General features: G+C 39.5%; 2 protein-coding genes across 2 annotated transcripts; one reads left to right on the top strand and one right to left on the bottom strand.

The window, feature by feature from the left end:
• Positions 1–3,543: 3,543 nt before the first annotated feature.
• fam89a (family with sequence similarity 89 member A) lies at positions 3,544–11,480 on the top strand. Its single transcript, XM_018679499.2, has 2 exons — positions 3,544–3,970; positions 5,729–11,480. Exons 1-2 carry the CDS (start codon positions 3,722–3,724, stop codon positions 6,014–6,016), a joined length of 537 nt encoding a protein of 178 aa, XP_018535015.1. The 5' UTR covers positions 3,544–3,721; the 3' UTR covers positions 6,017–11,480.
• A 5,066-nt stretch (positions 11,481–16,546) lies between these two features.
• Positions 16,547–19,624, bottom strand: arv1 (ARV1 homolog, fatty acid homeostasis modulator). The gene is made up of 5 exons (XM_018679500.2): positions 19,475–19,624; positions 19,000–19,119; positions 18,642–18,795; positions 18,159–18,383; positions 16,547–16,869 (listed from the first exon to the last, which is right to left on the bottom strand). The coding sequence occupies exons 1-5, from the start codon at positions 19,568–19,570 to the stop codon at positions 16,742–16,744; spliced, it is 723 nt and encodes a 240-aa protein (XP_018535016.1). The 5' UTR covers positions 19,571–19,624; the 3' UTR covers positions 16,547–16,741.
• Between the last annotated feature and the right edge of the window lie 412 nt (positions 19,625–20,036).

Raw genomic sequence — 20,036 nt, 5'->3', positions numbered from 1 at the left:
CCTCCTCGAAAATGCACACATACCCGCAACCTCCCTCCTTCCTCCCAGACCCATTGTCTCTCTGTGACAGTGATACATCTCAGACAAGTTCCAAGTTCAATGCAAGGACGTTCTGTCGCAGCAGTTAGACAGGACTGAGGCACACTTTTGGGGTTATTATTCCAGATGTGAGTGCTTTCTCTGCAAAAACACAAACCTAAACAAAATATTTTTATAATAGATATTTTTGTCTGTGTGCATTACAATTCATCTGAGAATATATACACATTAAAAATGGCAATACTTCTTCAGTGGACCCCAGAAAGTGACACAAGACATATCGCTTAAAAACGCGTGGTCCTCAAATTAAGACAGAATATTATATTTTGTTGTAAATTCTTATGCACTCTTATCATGTTTTTCCTCTCCTCTAGCAACTCAGATGAAATATACAAAGCCAGTGTGGTGGAAAACCACATATAATTCATTTACCATTGGAAAATTATGACATTTTTTGTTGATCAGCTAGTCTTTTTCTTTGAACTATTATATAATATGTTTTATAATGGGTATTATAAGTGCTTAAAATAAGACCTAAAACAGCATTAAAAGATAAAATAAGAAGGAAAATTGAAAATAAAAACAAAAATATTCAAATAAATGAAAACAGACAAAATAAAAGACAAGCAATGAGGGGATGTGTAATGCTTTATGTGCCTACATGTGTACTTACTGTCATTTTTTTGGCCTTTAGGGCAAGATATCGCATTTCCAGCCGGGACATAAGCGGATATCTTTGGCCCATTATTAGCCAGCCTACGCTAAGTGATGCAAACTCATTGTTGCTTTTTAGCAAGGCAGATTAACACCATCCTGCTATGGTTACATGCATCCCCAGGGGGTACGATCATACGCCTAATCCTTTGATCGCAGGAGGCAGTGATGATGATAATAATGGTGGTGTTGGTGGTGGTGATGAAAGCTTATAGAGAAGTCCTTCTGCTCATAAAACCCCCGGACAAAACAGATTGTCCTTGATGGGTCTCTTTAAACTGTGCAGATGTGGATTGTCAGATGATGGCTAATTGTTGGAGGAGCAGGCTGCACAGAGGGGATGTGATGCTTTTCAAGGGCAAATGCTTTACAGATAGCATAGTATTAAAACAGTCAGTTAAAAAAAATACCTTGTTTGTTGTTTATCCATTCCAGTAAACATCTATTTAGAATTAGCATTAGCTAGCTATCCTTTTTGGTTGTTTGATTTAAGCTAACATTGACTGATTTGTTGGTGCAATCATAATCTGATTAAAAACACTTTTATTCACACACTGTTGCTGAATATTATACAGTATGACACCGAAGCAACTTATTAACCAGTACTTTGATCTATGAAAGAAAAATATTATCAAATCATTATTCCCACAAGACAAAATAATGATATTAAATAATACAAATAATAATTAAAAGATATATTTTTTTGCTTGATTGAGACTCCACCTGGCTGTTGTATGAGGTCTTTTCCACCTAATGGTGATTATAAGAGGCTCTTGCCAAGAATTATCAGTGTTTATGTCTTAACTATCAGAGGGAAATGAATCAGATTTTATTCATTCAACAGAGCGATCAGGAATACCAGGTTTCAGGCTTCATCCATCTGCCTGACTCACTGTGTGTGTGTGTGTGTGTGTGTGTTGTGTGTGTGTGGTACAGCACATGCTTGCCTCTCTCTAAAAAGCGTGTGATGCTTTTGTGTGTCTGTTTCAAGGTTATTGTTGTGTTATTGTTGCGTCGGGGCTGCAGGCCTGGGGGGGTGGGAAGTGAAGCCCACCATCTGTCCTTTATACTCAAACTATTGTCCCGTACACACACTCCTATCATGACCTCAACCCCCGCTGTCTGGTGTCATGTGGGGGGAAATCTATCAACTTGTTTTATTGTAGGGGCTCAGATTAACACAACCTTCCATTAAACCCACAGGCTGACAGTTAGTTTAATGCTGGAAAGTATCAGCTGTTCATATTAGCAAAAATCAACGAGAACTGACAGAACAGGCTTCAGGAGGAAAGATTAATACATTTAAAAGATAATTAATTGAAATTCCCTTTAAGAAATTATTATTAACAGCAACTACTCATCCTTTATGTTGATGATATTGGTACAGTTTGTCTTTATAGATATATTAGTTTTTCATTTGAGGTTCATTTTTAAGTGTAAAGAAGTCACACTTACTTGGACTTGAATATATCACTTTTTTTATCATTAATTATTATCATTCATTATTAATTTTATTCAAGGCAGTATGTGTTAACTATCAATCAAGTCTTTTACTTAGAATAAAACTAGAATATTTCATTTCTCATTATAAATTTTAGTAAATATTTTGCCTCATGTCTCCTTTCTATGTTTAAAAAACAGAGACAACTGTTGTGGAATTCAAATCATTGATAGATATTTAATATGAAATGACACATGCATAAACATGACTGTGGAAATAAATAAACAGACAAACAAAAAGACAGTTTTCCTGCCACTAAGTGTTGGCAGGGAGACGCCCAGCAGTCACTGTGTTAAATGGACAGGAAGCGGATTTTATTGCTCAACCACAATCAAATTTACAACAATCAATCATAACAAGACCAGAAGTGAAGCTTCAAAATAAAAGCTTAGTAAAAACTTTTTCTCCAAGTGTTGGAGGCTGCACTGCACACTGCTATGCAGTTGCAGATTACTTCAGTTTGATCCATACTGGTGCTGAAAGGCTAGAAAAGTCAGTGGAGCTCAAGATCTATTTATTGTTAATGCTGTTTGCCAAACTGTGGATATCTGAATATTACGTGTTCAGTAGTTGTTAGTACTAGTACTTTTATATCATTTTCCATGTTTTTTTCTAACTTATATTGTTTTGTTTTATTTTCTTTATGATGATTGTCTGTATTTTCTGGCTACTCCTTAGTTGTATTATCTTAGGTGCTGCAATGGTCAGTCAAAATACTGATTAGTTAATTAAAATGAAATTAATCTGCATCTATTCTGATAATAGATGATAATAGATGTATAGTTTCCGCCACTTTTCAAGCAAAAATCTGGATTTAGCTTCTCAAATGTGAGAATTTGCTGTTTTTCTCTGTCATATATAACAGTTTATACAATGTTTTGGACTCACTGACAGAAGAGTAAAACAAGTTTAAGATATCAATTTTAGGCTATGGGAAGTTTAAATGGGAGTTTTCCACTACTTGTTGACAAATAATTAGTTTATGGAGAAAATAATAGGGAGACTCACTCATAAGGAAAATTATCATTTGTTGCAACCCAGATTAACCTACTGCATACAATTTGTTTTATAATGAAATACACTAATAAAAAACAATACACAGACATGTATGGAAAAAAACCCTCAAAGCTTCTGCCCTCTGAAAAACAAAACTCAAAAACCCAGTTTTATATTATGGATTTGGTCGTTATGATCATTTTTTCAGAACCCAATTATTACAAAATACATATAGCTTTCTCACCAGAGGTGCTTTTATTTTGGTTATCATACCGGAAATCCAATGACATCATTACGGCGAACTTGACGTGGCGTCGTTGGCCGCCCAGGGCAGAGAAAACCACGGCTGTTGCTCGGTTTGTTTAGTGCGGGAGACAGTTGTACGTCCGCGGTGTTTGTAGCGTTTACGGACTAAACGGTCAGCTTCAGTGTTGAATACTAATTTCTCCTCGTTCACCGACACACAAGACGATGAATGGTAAGTCAACGAACGGTACGGCGGGAGGAATGGCCTGTATCGAGGGTCTGCCCCCGCTGCCGAAGAGCCTGAGCGGCTTGCTGAACTCAAGCGGCGGCTCCTGGAGAGAAATGGAGAGGATGTACGTGAAGAAAACCATGATCCAGGACGACCTGAGCCGAGGCAGGAACAACGCCGACAACCTGCTGGCGAACAAGCCGGCCAACCTCGACGCTGCCCTGGCTCTTCTACGGAAAGAGATGGTAACATTTTAGGGAGTGATCATTTTATTTGTCGAGAAAGAAAGTGCTCCGTTTTCCACCTCTGGTTTTGTCGAGAGCCGCCTAATCCCGATGCGCGCTCCCCATTCGTACTCCGCCAGATTCCCTAAAGAAATCTGGTAGTTTAATGTTGTCTGGCTTTTGGGCAAATTTAACCGTCCTCTTAGCACATGATTTAAGGCGTTTTACAAATTATCAAAGTTTCCTGGTAGATTCGGCATACATACCATTTACCTTGCACCACATTATATAAATAAAACATCAACTTTCAAATATGGATCTCGCTTTTTGCAACAGCCCACTTATAGTTTCTAGTGGAGGAGCAAGCCCAAAACTAAGAGCATTTTTGTGTATTGTTATCAGAAATGTTTAATGAATTGTATGTTTGCCAAGATTATGAACAGACTGCATCGCTTTTTATGTTAAACAGTTGACAAATCGTTTGTAAGCATGGGGAGATAAAACGCTATTTTTAAAAATGGAGTCTGGCATGAAGAACACCCCATACAAGAGAAAACAGGATCAGGGACAGCTTTTCACTGGATGAGGCAATTTAAGCCAGCAGGATTGTACTCATTTTTATTCTAAGCTCAATTTAATACCTTTTAGCTTCAGTCTAAGTTTTTTTTTCACGACACATGAGGCATTGAATCCTGTACTGAACTAATACATGGTATTACATTGACTGAATTGTAACCTCAGTCAGACACTTAGTACACACTCCTTTACACTCCCTTGCCAGCAGCAGGGATTTTCATGTCATGGTTGGCTCTTAATGGCTCGTGGTCAAAACATAACAATAGCCTGTTTCCTCATATTCAGTAATTTAGATGAAGAAGGTCAAACTGTTGCTTTTTCATTTGGATTTTTGTGACATGCTTTGTTAAATCCTGTTCCTGCTTCATGTGCTTTACTCTGCTGCAGCAGGTCCTCAGCTCTGGGCTTATTGCTTTGCTGCTGTTAATGTATTACCATGACTTTGTAGTTCATGTTGTCTAATAAGTTGACAGTGTCCTATATTTCAGAAACTATGAGGCGCTTCCCAGTTTACACAGCACAGGGCTCCGTCTCAGCTGTTTAAACTGACTCTTGACTTGCATGTCAGCCCACTGTAATTTGTTTGAAAGACAATGCAGTGACCCTCAGTTCATACCGCATTGTCAGCAGAGTGGTATGCAACAGAAATGCCCTTTTTAACCCTGACTATAGTCATGTTTCTTCCTTGAGTGCTTAATGTCAATAATGTCAAAACATCAGGTAGGATTACAACTGAAGGTTATTTTCATTGTTAATCTAATTGAAAGATTGTTAAGTCCAGAAAATGTCAGAAAATAGTGAAAAATGTCCATCAATGTCCAGCTTGTTTTGTCCAATCAACTCAAAGATATTCCATTTATAAATATATTTTAATAAGAGGAAAAAAGAAGAAGTGATTAATTGACTAATTGTTTTAGGACTTTTGAGTAGTTGTCTGTTGAGCTGAATCAATTAGTTGATTAATTGGTTTTTGATTGGCAGAAAATTAATCAGCAATTATTTTGGATCGATCGTTAAGTCATTTCAGCTTTAATGTGATCTTTGTCTAATGTGAGACCAGCCAGGTTTATAGAAACCATGAAGACAATAGACATAATCATTATTATTCCTTAAAACAGAAACATTATCTAAAGAGAAAAGTCTTTAAAAATGCTGAATGAGTCCATCCTGTATTAATTGGGATCCTGCCTCCACCTCCTCCAGGTGGGTTTGCGTCAGCAGGACATGTCCCTGCTGTGCCAGCTGTGGTCGCTCCACGAGTCCATCCAGGAGTACAAGGGCAGCTGCCAGGACCTGAGCGCCGCCTCCAGCCTCAGCATGATGGAGAACGGCTACTTTGATGAGGACGACGAGTATTACCCAGAGCCTGGCGCCACTCCCACTGGGGAACAGCCGGACGGGGAGGTCGGAGACGGGACGGCAACAATGGCGGCGGCCAAGAACGGAAGCGGCAAAGACGACAGCTGGGACTCCTTTCACGTTACCATCTGAGGCCTCATTCTCAGCGTTTCTCTGCAGACGGGAAGACGTTGTGAGGGTAACAGACTGAGTTCAGCTGGAGGAAAAGTTGTGTGGCTCTGGAAACCTTTTGGCCTTTGAGAAGGGAGTGGCTGGTTAGAGATAGCAGCTCACGGCGTCTCTTTACTATAACAGACTCTAAATGTAAAACACCAGCTCCAGCTTAACTTGTGCTCCTCCTCAGGTGAAACATATACCTGCTTGTGCTGCTAGAATGTGATTTTTTTTTTTTAAATTTTTGCAGCGTGACCAGGAGCTTCATTAAACTGCGGAGCTGAGCAGCAGCTGGGTGTCCTGACAAGTGGCTAGCTAACACCCTCAGAAACACTCAGGAGTTGAGATGGATTGTATTCAAAGCCTCCATATACTCGAAATTAGGCAATATATACAATGCATTTCTTTTTATAATCACCTCTGCTGCTGCTTCTGTATCAAGTGGTTTTGCTAGCCAGTCACCCCTTTTTTGGCAGAACGTTTTTTACATATTCAAAATATATGAACAAAGTTTTATTATTTATTATATAATATAAATAACAAGGTATTTGCTTTCCTGTTACTCTCACCGGACGTTTTGTACTGCAGCTCTACCCAGGTACACGGGTGCAGCATTTATACAAGCTGGAACTGGGACTTCAAAAGTGAACACAGAGGAGGGGATTTTTGAACTCTGCGATCCATGTTGGTGTAAAGAGATGATCGACTTCATGGACATGTTGATGGAGGCAGTGTGTGTGTGTGTTACTTTTAAGTGGTGAAATTATTCATTTAATCCAGAAGGTCTGGGCAGGAAGCTGTCAGACCTCATGAATGGATAAAGAGGTGGAGACCTCAGACCTGCTCACGGTGTAAAAATGCTTCTGAGCAGAGTGACGTTTGTGTGCAGGGGTGAGGTCTTTGCTTCATTTGCCTTTCAGGAGGAGCAGATATTTGCTCTGAAAATGTGAAATTTTCAAAAATGCTGGAAACAGTTCGAAACTGTTTGCATGGACGAAAAACCTGGAAGCCCAGTGTTGTAGGCTGAAGATGCAGGAGTGTGCATCTTGGCACTGTGGAAGGCCCAGATTTCGTCCATGTAACCGTAGGAATCAATAAGACTTGGATCCTGTACATTGTGATAATTCTCGCTCATTACAGCTTCAGTCTTTATTCCATACTTATAGCCGTTATTCCTATAAATAATAACACTGGGAACATGGCAGCATCGCAGCTATCAGCTATCCCCAGATATCAGCAATTACTCTGAGTGCAGTATCTTAAATCAACAGCCAAAACTCAGTAAGAATAAAGCTGTAATAAGCTAGAATTATCCTTCAACATAGCCAGGCAGCAAGTGCTAACTAATTAGCAACAATTGAATATAATCAGGAAAAACATAACCACCTTTGAGACTTTTATTCTTAATATGCTCTATCAAGTAAATGTTGCCAAGAGTTGAGAAACTGTGATCAACTTCTCACATAATTTGCACTTGCTGGTTGGAAAGTATTTGCATTAATAGCAGTGACATTGATGGGAAATCAGATGAGCAGAAATCTGATCGGCCCTCGTGGTCAGTGAGTCACTGTGGCCTTCACATAGTGCAAACACGAAGCTGTAGCTCTAAACCTGGTAGCAAATATCAGCTGATTACAGGGTACTTTATAATGCTTTGTATCCTCCATTAAAGATCGTAACTAATCTCGTGTTGCTCTGCTGCATCGTAGCAGACGCCTGGAGTTCCTCTGCACAGGCTCAAAGTCAGGCTGAACATGTCAGGCAGATATAATCGATAAAATGTCAGTGTTTCGTTATATCTGCAAGTTTCTGTTTAACTATCTGAGCCTCATCCTGAAACTGTAGTAGTGGGAATTTTCCATTATGACTCAGTTCTGGTCTCTAACAGCGATTGTAACAGAACAAAATGGACAAAAACCTTCCATCTTTGACAAAAATACTCCACAAACGCAGCCTTACTTTCAACTCTAGCTGTCTTTTCTTGCTTGTTGTCCTGCGCCGTGTATCCTGCGACAGGCAAAGACATTTGGATGTGTCAGTATTCTTACTCCTAATACTCCTGCGAATGGTCTGTGCGGTCTTCCTCAATATCTAAACTCTGCAGCAAAGGTCTCAGCTGAACCTGTAGCACGTTAACGCCGCGGCAATACACGACAGCTGTTCTGTCACTCACACTGCAATACTGTCGATACCCACCATCACTTTGAGGAGGCGCAGAAAGTCGATGTTTTCAGTGATGTGTTGATGTTGTGTCTGTACAGATCACATGACGTCATCTGTTTGTAGACTGTTCCACTATCTGTGTGCTTATGGAACACAAACCAAAGAAAGTGCAGCACTCAAAGTGAAATGTATTTGGTTTTAAGGTGCTGAAGAAGACGATTTACTTATCACGATTGGTTGCATTTTACTTAAAAGGTACAGAACCTGATGATATCTGATGTCTTGAAGAATGTCTTTACAAGTCATTTTGCCGCTGATGAATGGAGTCGGACTCTCACTAAGAACATTTTTAGGACGTTCAGTGTTGGAGCGATAACTACGCCTTCAACCCACTCATAGAAACACTAATGTTTTCAGTGAGATAACACAAAATGTTTGACTTCTAACTACACGGTTGTTGTGAAATTGATGTCACCGACTGATGTAAAAGATTCATTAATTGTTGAACACCATCACGTCCACACGTGTGTTGTGTAAAGATGTCAAAGTCAAAGGTGTAGTAACAGAAACTACACAGACGTTACATCGGTGTAATGTTAAAGGAAGAGTTCGGCATTTTGGGAAATGCACTCCCATGTCTATACGTTTAATATGAAGCTGCTCCTAGCATCCAGTTAGCTTAGCTTAGCACAGTGACTGGAACCAGGGGGAAACAGTTAGCCTGGCTCGGTCTGCTGGGAAAAAAAGAAAATACCAGCACATCTAAAGCTCATGTTACATCTCAGTGTTTCAGTCTGTGCACAAACTAAAGTTTCAAATTAGCATATTTCACAAAATGTCGAATTATTCCTTCATCAGTTTGATATCTGCGGAGATTCTCCGTTATCCAGTTCATGGTTATCCAAGAAGGGTTGAATCAAGTACATCACCCCTCATCCAAGAAGCTTGATTCAGTCCCTCTCAGACACCAGTTTGGTCATTTCTGAGGTAAAATGAATATTTGAAGGGTATTAGTCCTTTTCCTCTGACTTGGTTTTTTGCTTCTCACATATTTATCTGCTCACTGTTAAATCCAGAAAGTTTCCCTCTTCATATCCACAGTGCATCTGCACTTTTCTAAATACAACCACAAAACTAATAAGAGGCCTCTATAGAATACAGTGGTTTATTATCTAATGAGTTGGATTGAATGTCTGCCCTCTGTGTTATTTCTTATGGATCTTTCTAAACTTAATGTCTGTGCTGTAAAGCTGCATCTGAATGCTACTAATATTTCCTGTCAAATTACACATTTCAAGTTAAAAACACCAGTTTTATCACTGCAATCTGTTACTAATCTGAAGCTCAAAGCACATTTAATCAAATTATCTTAACTGATGCTGTTTTAAAACATTTTTAAAAGACCTCTTGACCCAGGCCTTTTATTGGATCTCTACACGATTAGTGCCTTTAGAAACCTTCAGGTCTCAGACCTGTTTCTTGCTGTTCAAGGTGGAGATGAGAATTAACCACAAACCATTTATACTGAAGTCTGACTTGCTTGACATGCACTTGGTTTTTTTTAAAAAGCTGCTACGTGTATTATTTCAGATTTGATGACTTGTGCAGCCTCCTAAATCCTCAGTGCTGATGTTTTACGTCACTGTTACAGACGTGACTCAACGTCTGGGTAACCAGTCTATGTATTATTCTCCAAGTACAAATCCAGAAAATCCCAGAAAGAGCTGATTAAAAGGTGCGCCAGGAGATTTGGATAAAAGTGTTAGTTCAGTAAAAAGAGTCGGCCTCATGCCGAGGTTCACTCTGGTCTTTTGCAGGCTCTGCTGTTCTATCAAAGGCTCCTTTTCTATTTTATTGATGAGGATGCAGCTGGTGTATTTTTGATGCTTCTCCCCTCTGAAACCTGAGTTGCTTCACTCTTCATTCAGAGTGAGTCAGTTCTCTTCCTCCCTTCCTCGTCAGATATTGTCTTCTACATGTAGCAGCTTTAACCTCCAAAACCTGTAACAGCCTTAAAATCAGTCATGTCCTTTGCAAAATAATCTACATGGTGCAAACAAAAAAAACTACGACTACCTGACCCTGTTCGAGTCTAAATCCAGCACAAAAGAGTTTGAAAGGAGCTTTAAATTAAACACCAGCAAACTGTACCCGATATCGTATCATTAGCAGTTGAATATTGTGTGTTTTCTACTTTATAACCCCCGTCTTTTCACAAGATTATTGGATGTGTAATGTGGTGATGCCTTCTCAGGGTAAACTTGTGGCAAATTGTAATTTGTGTTCTTAAAAGAAACAATCAACATGACTTCACCCTGGAGGTACAAAAAAAAAAAGATTCTTGAAACATTTCAACACAATTGTAACGTGACACTTTGTTATTTGGTTGTGTGTTTTCCATTCACATGAATAACTGGCCAAATGTACACAGTGTAAATATCATTTTCTTGGTGTGAGTTCCTCTAAATCAGAAAACATAGTGTTTCTTTCTGAAGCCACCATTTTACACCAAATTTCAACAATCACCTGGAGATTTTTTTTTTTTACTTTAAGTGGCTTCAATTGACCAGAATGCAACACAGCCACAAAGACATGTTGTGTTTTGACTGAAGTGCAGGGTACTGCTGCAATCAGACACGCCTCGGTGTTCACACCCCTGCTTTAGTGGTTGTTCTGAAGCATTCTGGGAAATACAGGAAGGGTGTGAAAGTGTGGGTGCGCCTAAAAATAGCAAATTGAGACACTTGAACACAAGATAACTTTGATATTTAATGAGAGGGTGTCAGAGCGGAGATTTATTCCTCTAACATGTTGATCTGTGTCTGTGTGATCCGTGTTGCAGCCACTCTAAAATGTTTTTTGCCTCCTCCGAAAAAGCCTCAAATGTATGAAAAGACAAAAAGAAAGTTGATTGAAACACAAACTCCTTCCACAGCTGACAAAAACTGACCAGTGTTGATGTTACATTGGATCAAACCTGCCACCGATAACTTAACGAAAGACCAGAAACATGAAACACGCGTCTCCGTATTTATATATATCATAATCACTCATTAAATCACTATAGTGAAAAAAGGTGTTGATGTACTTTGTGTTGCATAGACAGAAGTTATTCAGAGAACATGTGTGAAGGCTGTGTTGTTACCATCCATCATTACTCCTGCTCTTTAATCCATGAATGACCATACTACTGTTTCTTTGGACAATAGTCTCAATGCTTTTCCTCTCATAGTTATTATTATACTGATATTAATTTAATAAAGTGATTCCATACTTTTCAGGTTTGGAGTTTGCTTCTTTCTTTTTTTAAAATTCTTCTACATGAAACCAAGTTTGCAGAATAGAAACAGTGAAGTCTTGGTGGGGGTCGACATTTAAATTATATATAAATATTACAATTTATCTCATGTGGAGCATGAATATTTGTAGCAGATTTCATGGCAAAACCATTCAGTAATTATCAAGACATTTCACCCAAAGACAGTGACGTTAGAGAACGTCAAAGTCAGTCGGTTCATCCTCTGGGGGCCATGCATGTCTGTACTAAATTTCATGACAATCCATAAAAGATTTTTCACCTTTGAAATGATGGACTGAATAAAAAAATGAATAAAAACCACTAAGACACAAAACATCAACTATCATCTTCACCCTCAAGATCCCAACCAACCCCATTAAAACCCATTAAAAAAGCTCCTTCAGACCAAACTGCAGTCCTCGTCCTCCTCTTCCTCTCTCTGCTGCCCTACTTTCTTTTTCCTGAATGCATCTCACTCTGACCTGCATTTAAATGCGCCGATCTGCATTTTGGTCTGGGAGTAGCTGCCGTCGCTGGTGCAGTTCTGGTGTAATTGATGGAGTCTGCAGCAGGATGCGATGGCTTTGATGTAGCAGCAGCAGCTCCTCAACGCTGTGAGCTTCAGATGAATAACTGATGATGATAACACTGTTTATATTTTCATACTGAGACTCTATTTGAATTCTCACAAACCTCCCTGAGAGACTGAAGAAGTGGGTCATCCCACGTTCACATCGTTTCAGATCCATATGTGCAGCATGTTTTCTGATGTTTCTGTCCAGGGTGACAGCAGCTCTGAAATATTTAGAGTCAGGCTCTGCAGGAGTCAGACAGGTGTTTCTTATGACGTGATAAACCAGTTCAACAGTGAGCAGACAGTCGACTCTGCGCTCAGAACTTTTACTGAGCCTTTTCACAGCCTTTTGAAATTAACTCAATATCTACAGCAATTTACTCAAGTCACCTGTGCTTACCTGTACCTCAGTAATTTAGTCACTCCTCAGTTTATAAAAAAGTAGAATTAAATCTACCATCTGCTGACTGACTGAGACTAACCTTTGACCCTAACCCTGCTGTGACCAGGTTGGTGTTTAACGGTTAAGTAAACTTTGAATTTGATAATGCAGAAAATCCCATCATTAAGGATCAGTAATGATGATGAAAGTTCAGGACGATGGCCCTGAATCTGTGTTTTAGATTCAAGTTGCCAGCAGCCATTTTCCCCCCAATGCTGCATTTAAATGTAAGCATTTTCATGCCATAAAACTTGCATGTTTCTCAACAAGACACTGCAACCAGAACTGAAAATCAAATCAGTGAAACTTCACTGGAGCTCGACCACAGCAGCTCTGACTTAAAATTTAAGGACTTTTAGTCCCGTGCTGAATCGGAAAACAAGAGCAGTTTTGATATTTTCTTTATATAAAAGCCTTTCACACAGACAGTTGTTCAGTGAGCATCATTTGAAGCTCTCTCTCTCTGCTCTGTGCTCTGGTCTCGTGCTGCCTGTCTGAGCGTCTGTTAGGAGATTAGAGCAGATTAACATAATCTTGACTGAGCGAGCAAATCCAAGGTGCACATCACTCTCTCCATGGGGGACAGATTGCCACATCAGAGCTGGGCTGAGAGCACCAGCAGAAGGCTTGTCTGCCACAATAACATGGAATATATGTATGAAAGCTGTGCCTCTTCAACACTGGTGGATGATTTTTAGACTGTTAACATGCAACCTGTTCATATTTCATTATTTGAATATTTTGCATGTCCTCATTTCTCCGCCATGTTTTCATGTTTATTTGTCTGCAGGATTAAACAAAATGTGCTGAACTGATTTGCACCAAACTTGGTGGAGGGATGAGGCAAGAGCCAGGGATGAAACCATTACATTTTAGTGCAGATCTGGTCACAGGGGCAGATCCAGGCATTTTCTGACATTTTCATCAGTTTCTCAGGAAATAATGCAGATGGAAAAAATCTGACATATTTATGATGTTGAGATCTTTAAGTTTGGTTCAGATCCAGATAATAAAGCACCTCTTAGTCAACTGTTTTCATTTGGGAATAGACAACGATGGATTATTAGATCCAGAATCACATCGACTGGGACCCCCACTTTATACTTATTGGGTAAAATGTCCATTAATATGAACATAAATCACGTATATTTTCAGTAAAGGTAACAGTTTTATACCAGCCTACTGTACATGAAGGACAAACTGACTTCAGGTCTTATCCTCCAGCTCTGGTCCTTGGCTTGCACACACAGATCCAGACCTGGTAAAGGACTGTGCAGGTGACTGCTGTTACAGTAATCTGATTAGTCGGACTCAGGATTAAACCGCTGCATGCCACAGTAATTGACCAACACTCTCCAGACTCCACAGTTGGAAACTCTCAGCGGTTTGTTCACACAGATTTCATCCAAGAGAATCAGCGATAAAAGAAAAGTTGACTCCTGTGTTCATTTACACTTTTTTGCATCAGTTTAAAGACATTTCCACCAATATTCTGCTGCGGATCAATGAACATACCAGTTTATCTGTGGCAGAATGAGACGGTGGGATGATTCTTTGAGGTTTATTGTGACATTCTTGCATTAACAACTTCCCATAGAGACTGTGTAACAGATCCACCCAGGGTGAGGACACCTAACAAACATTCCACATTCATGTGCTGTCTCCTCAGCTATTCACAGACCTGTAATAACATGCAGCCATGTGCAGACGCAGCACACACACACACACATAGTATAGATGCACAAAATCAACTCCAAATCTGAGCAACTATGTTCAAGTACAAACATTTTATTTTTATCTTTGAGTGACAGACAGTTCAGACTGCTCATGCTGCAGCATTTATCTCCAGTGTGTTTCTCTGCAGCTTGTGGCAACTCACTCTACAAGTTTGCTTTACGTAATTCATCACAGGAGCATATGTCAGAATATGGCAGAAAGCCACAGCTATTTGAACATTGTATCTTCGTTAACATGTAAAAAAAAAGTAGAGAACACAGAAACACAAATAAGACACTTTCACTTAAGATTTGCTTTGAAAATCACAAAGTACTCAGGGTTTCCTCTGTGATATGACACTTTCTTAAATGTATATTATAAGATTTAAATATTATTTTTGAGAAATCCACATACAAAGCTGCTTTTGATATCATCATCAAGACAACTGGAAGCCCTCTACAGTGTAGTTTTTGTAAATAAAGGACAGTTTGCAAGTGCTGCTTTAAAAAACAACACCCCAACAACAAGAGGGCGCTGTTCCTACAGCAAAGTTCTGACTTTATGATGATGGCAGACGGATGAAGGAGTGAAATGCAGATGAAAAAAGGTCATTTCTCATGCTCAATAAAACAAGAGACACCAAGTAGGAACACAAGACTTTACATTCAGAAATAAATTCACAAACAAAAGCAGAAATAGAACAGATCATTTGTTCATGGTAATAATGCTGTATCACTACATCTTGCAGCCACAGATGGTTCTAGCTCAGAAAGAATTCTACGTCGCCTCTCGTCTCATGTGTCCGGCTTTGCAGGAGTTCATAACAACACCACAGGCTCCTGCAAAGACCGCTGGTGGGTGGACGGTGGAGGGTGGAGGGGGTGGCTGAGCCAGGTTCAGCTGTCCTTTAATATTGTAGGTAAAGTACAGTGAATAAATTCCTGTCATTCCACAGACTCTCAGTCTGCTTCGGACGTTTGTTTTACCCACTGAACATTGTTCTGTTTACTCACATTCCAGGGACCGTGGGTGGAGGTTTATCCTACTGCAGCTAGTCAACGTGTTTCATACTGATTACTGTACATCAGATGTCTGGTCAGTGGTAGATGATCAATATTCTGTAAATGTCTCTCCTGGCCTTTAGGTTTGAATGATGAGTTTTAGTGCTGTGTGATGGGAATTGGATATTAGAAAAAAAAAAAAAAAACATGGAAACAAATTTGGCAATTCTTAACTGGATTTGAATTTAATAATGTCTAGAGCTGAAAAAATTTGCAAATTGCTTTGTTTTTAAACAATTATTAAGCAAAAACAGAAAACATTTACAGGTTTCAGCTGCTCAAATGTAAGGATTTGATACTTTTATTCATTTCATTGTAATTGTAAATTTCATAATTTGGGGTTTTGGATTGTTGGTCAGACAAAACACACACAAACCAAATGATTATTTGATTAAACAAAAACTTAATCTGTAGTTCCATCCCTTATATTGTTGACACATATATAAAGTTTTCATATAGCTTTTGTGACAGCCCTGCCCAGTCTGGACCCAGTGCTCCTGTACAATGTAAAAGCATTTAGCAGGTCTCTCTCTCTCTCTCTCTCTCTCTCTCCTCTCTCCTCTCTCTCCTCTCTCTCCCTCCTCTCTCTCTCTCCTCTCTCTCTCTCTCTCTCTCTCTCTCTCTTACTGCTTCACTTTCTGCTTAATCTCACTCTGCTGGCATTTTCATGTCCATTCCTGTTTTTGTTGTGGCCCATGGGCCGGGTTACAACAGTAAACAAGAGTTAAGTCAATAATATTTGCTTTATCTAACCCTGTGTGTCAACATTTATCTAATTTATGTGTGTGTGCGCGTGTGAGCAAAGGTAAGCATTTCACCAATGAGCTAAAGAATGTGAAGAGTGGCGGCTGGGTCCTGTCCAAACAGAGAAGTAGTTATTGTCAATTTATAACCTCAGCGTCTGTGTTTGATGTCATTCCTAGAGAGTGGTGACTGAATTGACTGAATACAGGTTTAACAGTAATTTAGTTCACGGGATTTCCCAGGTTGTAGCTCCTCTCCAGGGCTGTCTTAATAAAGTAATCAAATAAAATAAAAATCTCAAAAGGAATCTTGACCTTCTTGCACGTTAACAAAAAACCACCAACATTTTCTTACAAATAAATCTTCTGCTGCTCTCTGTCTCTGACCGAGCAGTGTAACACTGCTTCGACATGTAGCCAGTTCATTAAGGCATTTGCACTGGGCTGTCTCTGTCACACAGGAAGCATCACTTCTCATAGTTTTGTTGTTTTGAAATGACCAGAGATGACTGGTTCGCAATGAGCAGCAAACAAAAAAACATAACAACAAAAAAAGGGAACTTGAAGAATACCGCTTCTTCTCCAACTCCCACGTGTGTGCAGAAGGTTCATTAAAAACAGGCTCTCTCCGGCACAAGTCGGCCTCTACAGTCACTTGTTCATCCCTGAGATGAGTGATTTTTATCTCCGTCTGACAGGGCAGACGTTCAATCAAATGTCAACATGTCCTGGATGCTCCATGGAAACTTTTTACAGGCCTGAGCCACGCAGGTCTCTGACAGCAGGCCTAAACACACAGCCATCAGCGAGAGACGTCTGCTGCTGTTCAGGATCACTGCAGAAAAGATGGAAGGGAGAGAAAAGGATAAGAAAATTATTAATACACATGTTTTTCATACAGTTTTTGTTTTTATAATAGTCATACAACAAATGAGGAAACCAAAGAGGTGTCAACACAGCTTGTGAGAAGTTCTGTTTTTAACCTGCAACTTGTCAACAAACTATCACTAAGCTCTTTCCTGTCATCTGCTGTACAAGTGCAACAAAAGCAGTGAGAGGGCTGAAAGCTTCTTCACTGCACTTGGCATCAGTAATAGTGTTGTTCTTCATTAATGTGACGCACAGAAACAGCTCATCAGAGCAGCAGACCATAAATCACTCATCAACATCTCATTGTTTACTGGTCACAGGTTAGCTGCCAAATACAAAGAGTAGATTTATGTTTTAGGAACTGCTGCTGCTGCTAATGATACAACACAAGCAACATGGACCAAAGCCTTTCTGTTAGGTAACACATTTATTCTTCAATGTCTGGCTTCTCTGTAGTCGGGAGCTTGGGAGCAGAGGGGGGTTAAACAAAGGGAGAGTTAGTTGCCACCTGCTGGTGCTTTGAAATGTTGTCTGGGGAATGAAGCACCAGCACATCCCTGATGTCTCTGAACAAGCTGCTCTACTTAATTAAAAGTTGCTCCTAATTTCTCTGTTGGATTCATGGATGTGAAAAGTTCTTGATTCTAAAATTAAAGATAACATTACCACGTAACATCCACAATAACAGTGATGTGTCTGAGCACCATTATTATTGTTAGAAATCATTGCAATGTGGAAGCACAGCCTGACAACACTGTAACACTGCAAATACACACAACACAACCAAGTAGCACAGACTGACAACAGAAATGCTTCCAGGAGACACAAATACTTCAGATGCTGTCTGTATTGTATCTGTATTTGGTTATGTTGTGTGTATTTGCAGCAGGTGTGTCAAATGAATTTGCTTATGTTTTGTCTGTTTGCATGTTTTTTTCTTAAGTTGTGGTGTGTTGAGCTCTCACAGCCACCGTGTCTACAGCTGTTTCAAAGGTTTCTCCATAAAAGCACTGTTTTACCGTATTTTAATATACTGAATACCGGTGCCACATGTCTACTCCTGATCCAGAATTAGTAGTCGTGTACTTCTTGCAGGTAGTGATGATGGCACAAGAGGCATCTAATTGATCCTTGGGGATCTAGAAATTTCATGGCAATCTGTCAAATGGTTGTCTAAAAATTTCAGTCTGGTCCAAAGTGGTGGACTGACCCACATGTCATCCCTAGACCCATGAAGCCAGCATGTTCTCATACCTCTGATTGCCTGTGAGTTTGAGGTGAGCACAAACAGTTTGATGAGACCCAGACAGAGCGGGGAGTAGTCGTGCTCCCAGATGACAGCAGGGATGAGGAGGACCTTCCCGTAGCAGGACAGCAGCAGGGCTCTGATGAGCAGGCTGAGCTCTAAGTTCCCACCCTGCAGACGATCCACCACCACCCAAAGGAACCACAGCACGCTGCTGCAGAACGCCACCAGCTCTGTGGGAACAACAGACAGACACATCAGGGACTTAGGAACCATGTCAAATAGCATGTCCCACCTGGCTCTGCATCACCATGATTAATTGATAATGAGAATATGAGTTATCTTCTAAGAGATAACACCTGTGAAGTTAGAGGAATACACTGATGTTTTCATAGCTTTCATAGCATAAACTATGGCTGTGGTTCCACATTGATACAAGCAGTACTTATTTAACAGATATGTATGATTGAACTCTGGTTATATTATCGTACCGAGGGCGGCCAATCCAAACATGCTGTAAAACTCCCATTCCTTGGTGTATCTGATAATGTCAGCGGGGTCACTGCTCTGCTCAGAGCCATGGAGCAGAGACCACCTGAGGTAAGCTTCACACAGCAGGCAGAACACACACAACTTCCAGTGGATCTACAGAGGTGAGAGGAGAGGACAAAGCTGGATAACACTGGATGTTAACACTGATAGAATAAGATATCACACTAATTTGACAGATGTTTCAAGATGGATTTTCAGCCTCAGAGGAGAGCAGTGGTTGCATACATCCATACAAAGCTGTATTACACATATCAGATAGGTACATTACCACAAGTTAAAATAGTTGAGGTTACTTACATTCAAGCTTGTGTTGAACAAAATGTGTCTGAAAGCCTGAGTTTTGCACAAAATGGCATCAATCAAGATGATAACAGGGTCATATTCTATGTACTTGTCCACTGGCTTTTGGCAGGACTCCTGGAAAAAAGGCCCACAGACAATGAAAACCCTTATACCTGTCTGTTATTTATGTGTTAATTATTGATTAAACTCTCTATCCTCAGACAAAAACAACCAACCCTGATGCTACACACCTGTGTACCTGTGAGGAGTATTGTTTTACACTGACAACATGACGAAACGTAAAATAATATGTAAACATCGACCTCGATATATAGCTAGAAAAATTATATAGTTTCAGAAAAGAATAATAAGAAAAAAAGGCAGGTTAATGTTACAACTTTGAGTCAAAGCTGGTTAGCTAGCATCCTGCGCATAACCAGTAACACTGAACAAAACTACATCAAATCTAAGGTCTTAATAGATAACGTACACATATAGTTATCTTCAGGATCCCGTTACTGTAATCCCGGTGCAGCTCCGTTGCTTTTTCGTTACATTCAACACACCTAAAGACACTTTTGCCCATTCTTTCATCTGTAAACAGCTACGAAAAGCCGCTAGCATGTGAGGCGAACCAACCGGAAGTAAGGATGTTCCATACAGTGCCCCCTTCAAAATAAGTGCAGCTTGGTTAGCATCTAAGGGGTTGGAAAGAGTTATATGAGTATGTTCTGTAATATGTATTCCCTTTTATTATTTATATAATTTATTTATTCATTTTTTATTTACGGTTGAGCTTTCTTATACTACATGTTAAACTATACTATACCTAGTGGTGGAGTGCAACTAACTCAGTATTTAGATACTTTTTTTTTTTTTTACATAATTCATTTAATATTGTTTATTAAAAATAATAAATGTCAAATTAAGTCAAGTCATATTTTATTTATATATATTTATATTTGTCTTTAAAGCCTTGAATTGAACAAGGGTCTACATTGTACACAATATAGCATTATACCAGTAATATAGTGGTTAGTAAATGATGGACT

This window comes from Lates calcarifer, linkage group LG7_1, assembly GCF_001640805.2.
Source record: "Lates calcarifer isolate ASB-BC8 linkage group LG7_1, TLL_Latcal_v3, whole genome shotgun sequence".
Classification (NCBI taxonomy): domain Eukaryota; kingdom Metazoa; phylum Chordata; class Actinopteri; family Centropomidae; genus Lates; species Lates calcarifer.
This window is presented reverse-complemented; position numbering and strand designations above follow the sequence as displayed.

Excerpts from the sequence above, each read along its gene's own strand:
- fam89a (XM_018679499.2), top strand. The coding sequence starts at position 3,722 with ATGAATGGTAAGTCAACGAACGGTACGGCGGGAGGAATGGCCTGTATC. Across the intron at positions 3,971-5,728 it reads CTCTTCTACGGAAAGAGATG|GTGGGTTTGCGTCAGCAGGA; the intron begins GTAACATTTTAG and ends CACCTCCTCCAG.
- arv1 (XM_018679500.2), bottom strand. The coding sequence starts at position 19,570 with ATGGGCAAAAGTGTCTTTAGGTGTGTTGAATGTAACGAAAAAGCAACG. Across the intron at positions 18,384-18,641 it reads GTTTGGATTGGCCGCCCTCG|AGCTGGTGGCGTTCTGCAGC; the intron begins GTACGATAATAT and ends TTGTTCCCACAG. Across the intron at positions 16,870-18,158 it reads AAACTCACAGGCAATCAGAG|TGATCCTGAACAGCAGCAGA; the intron begins GTATGAGAACAT and ends TCTTTTCTGCAG.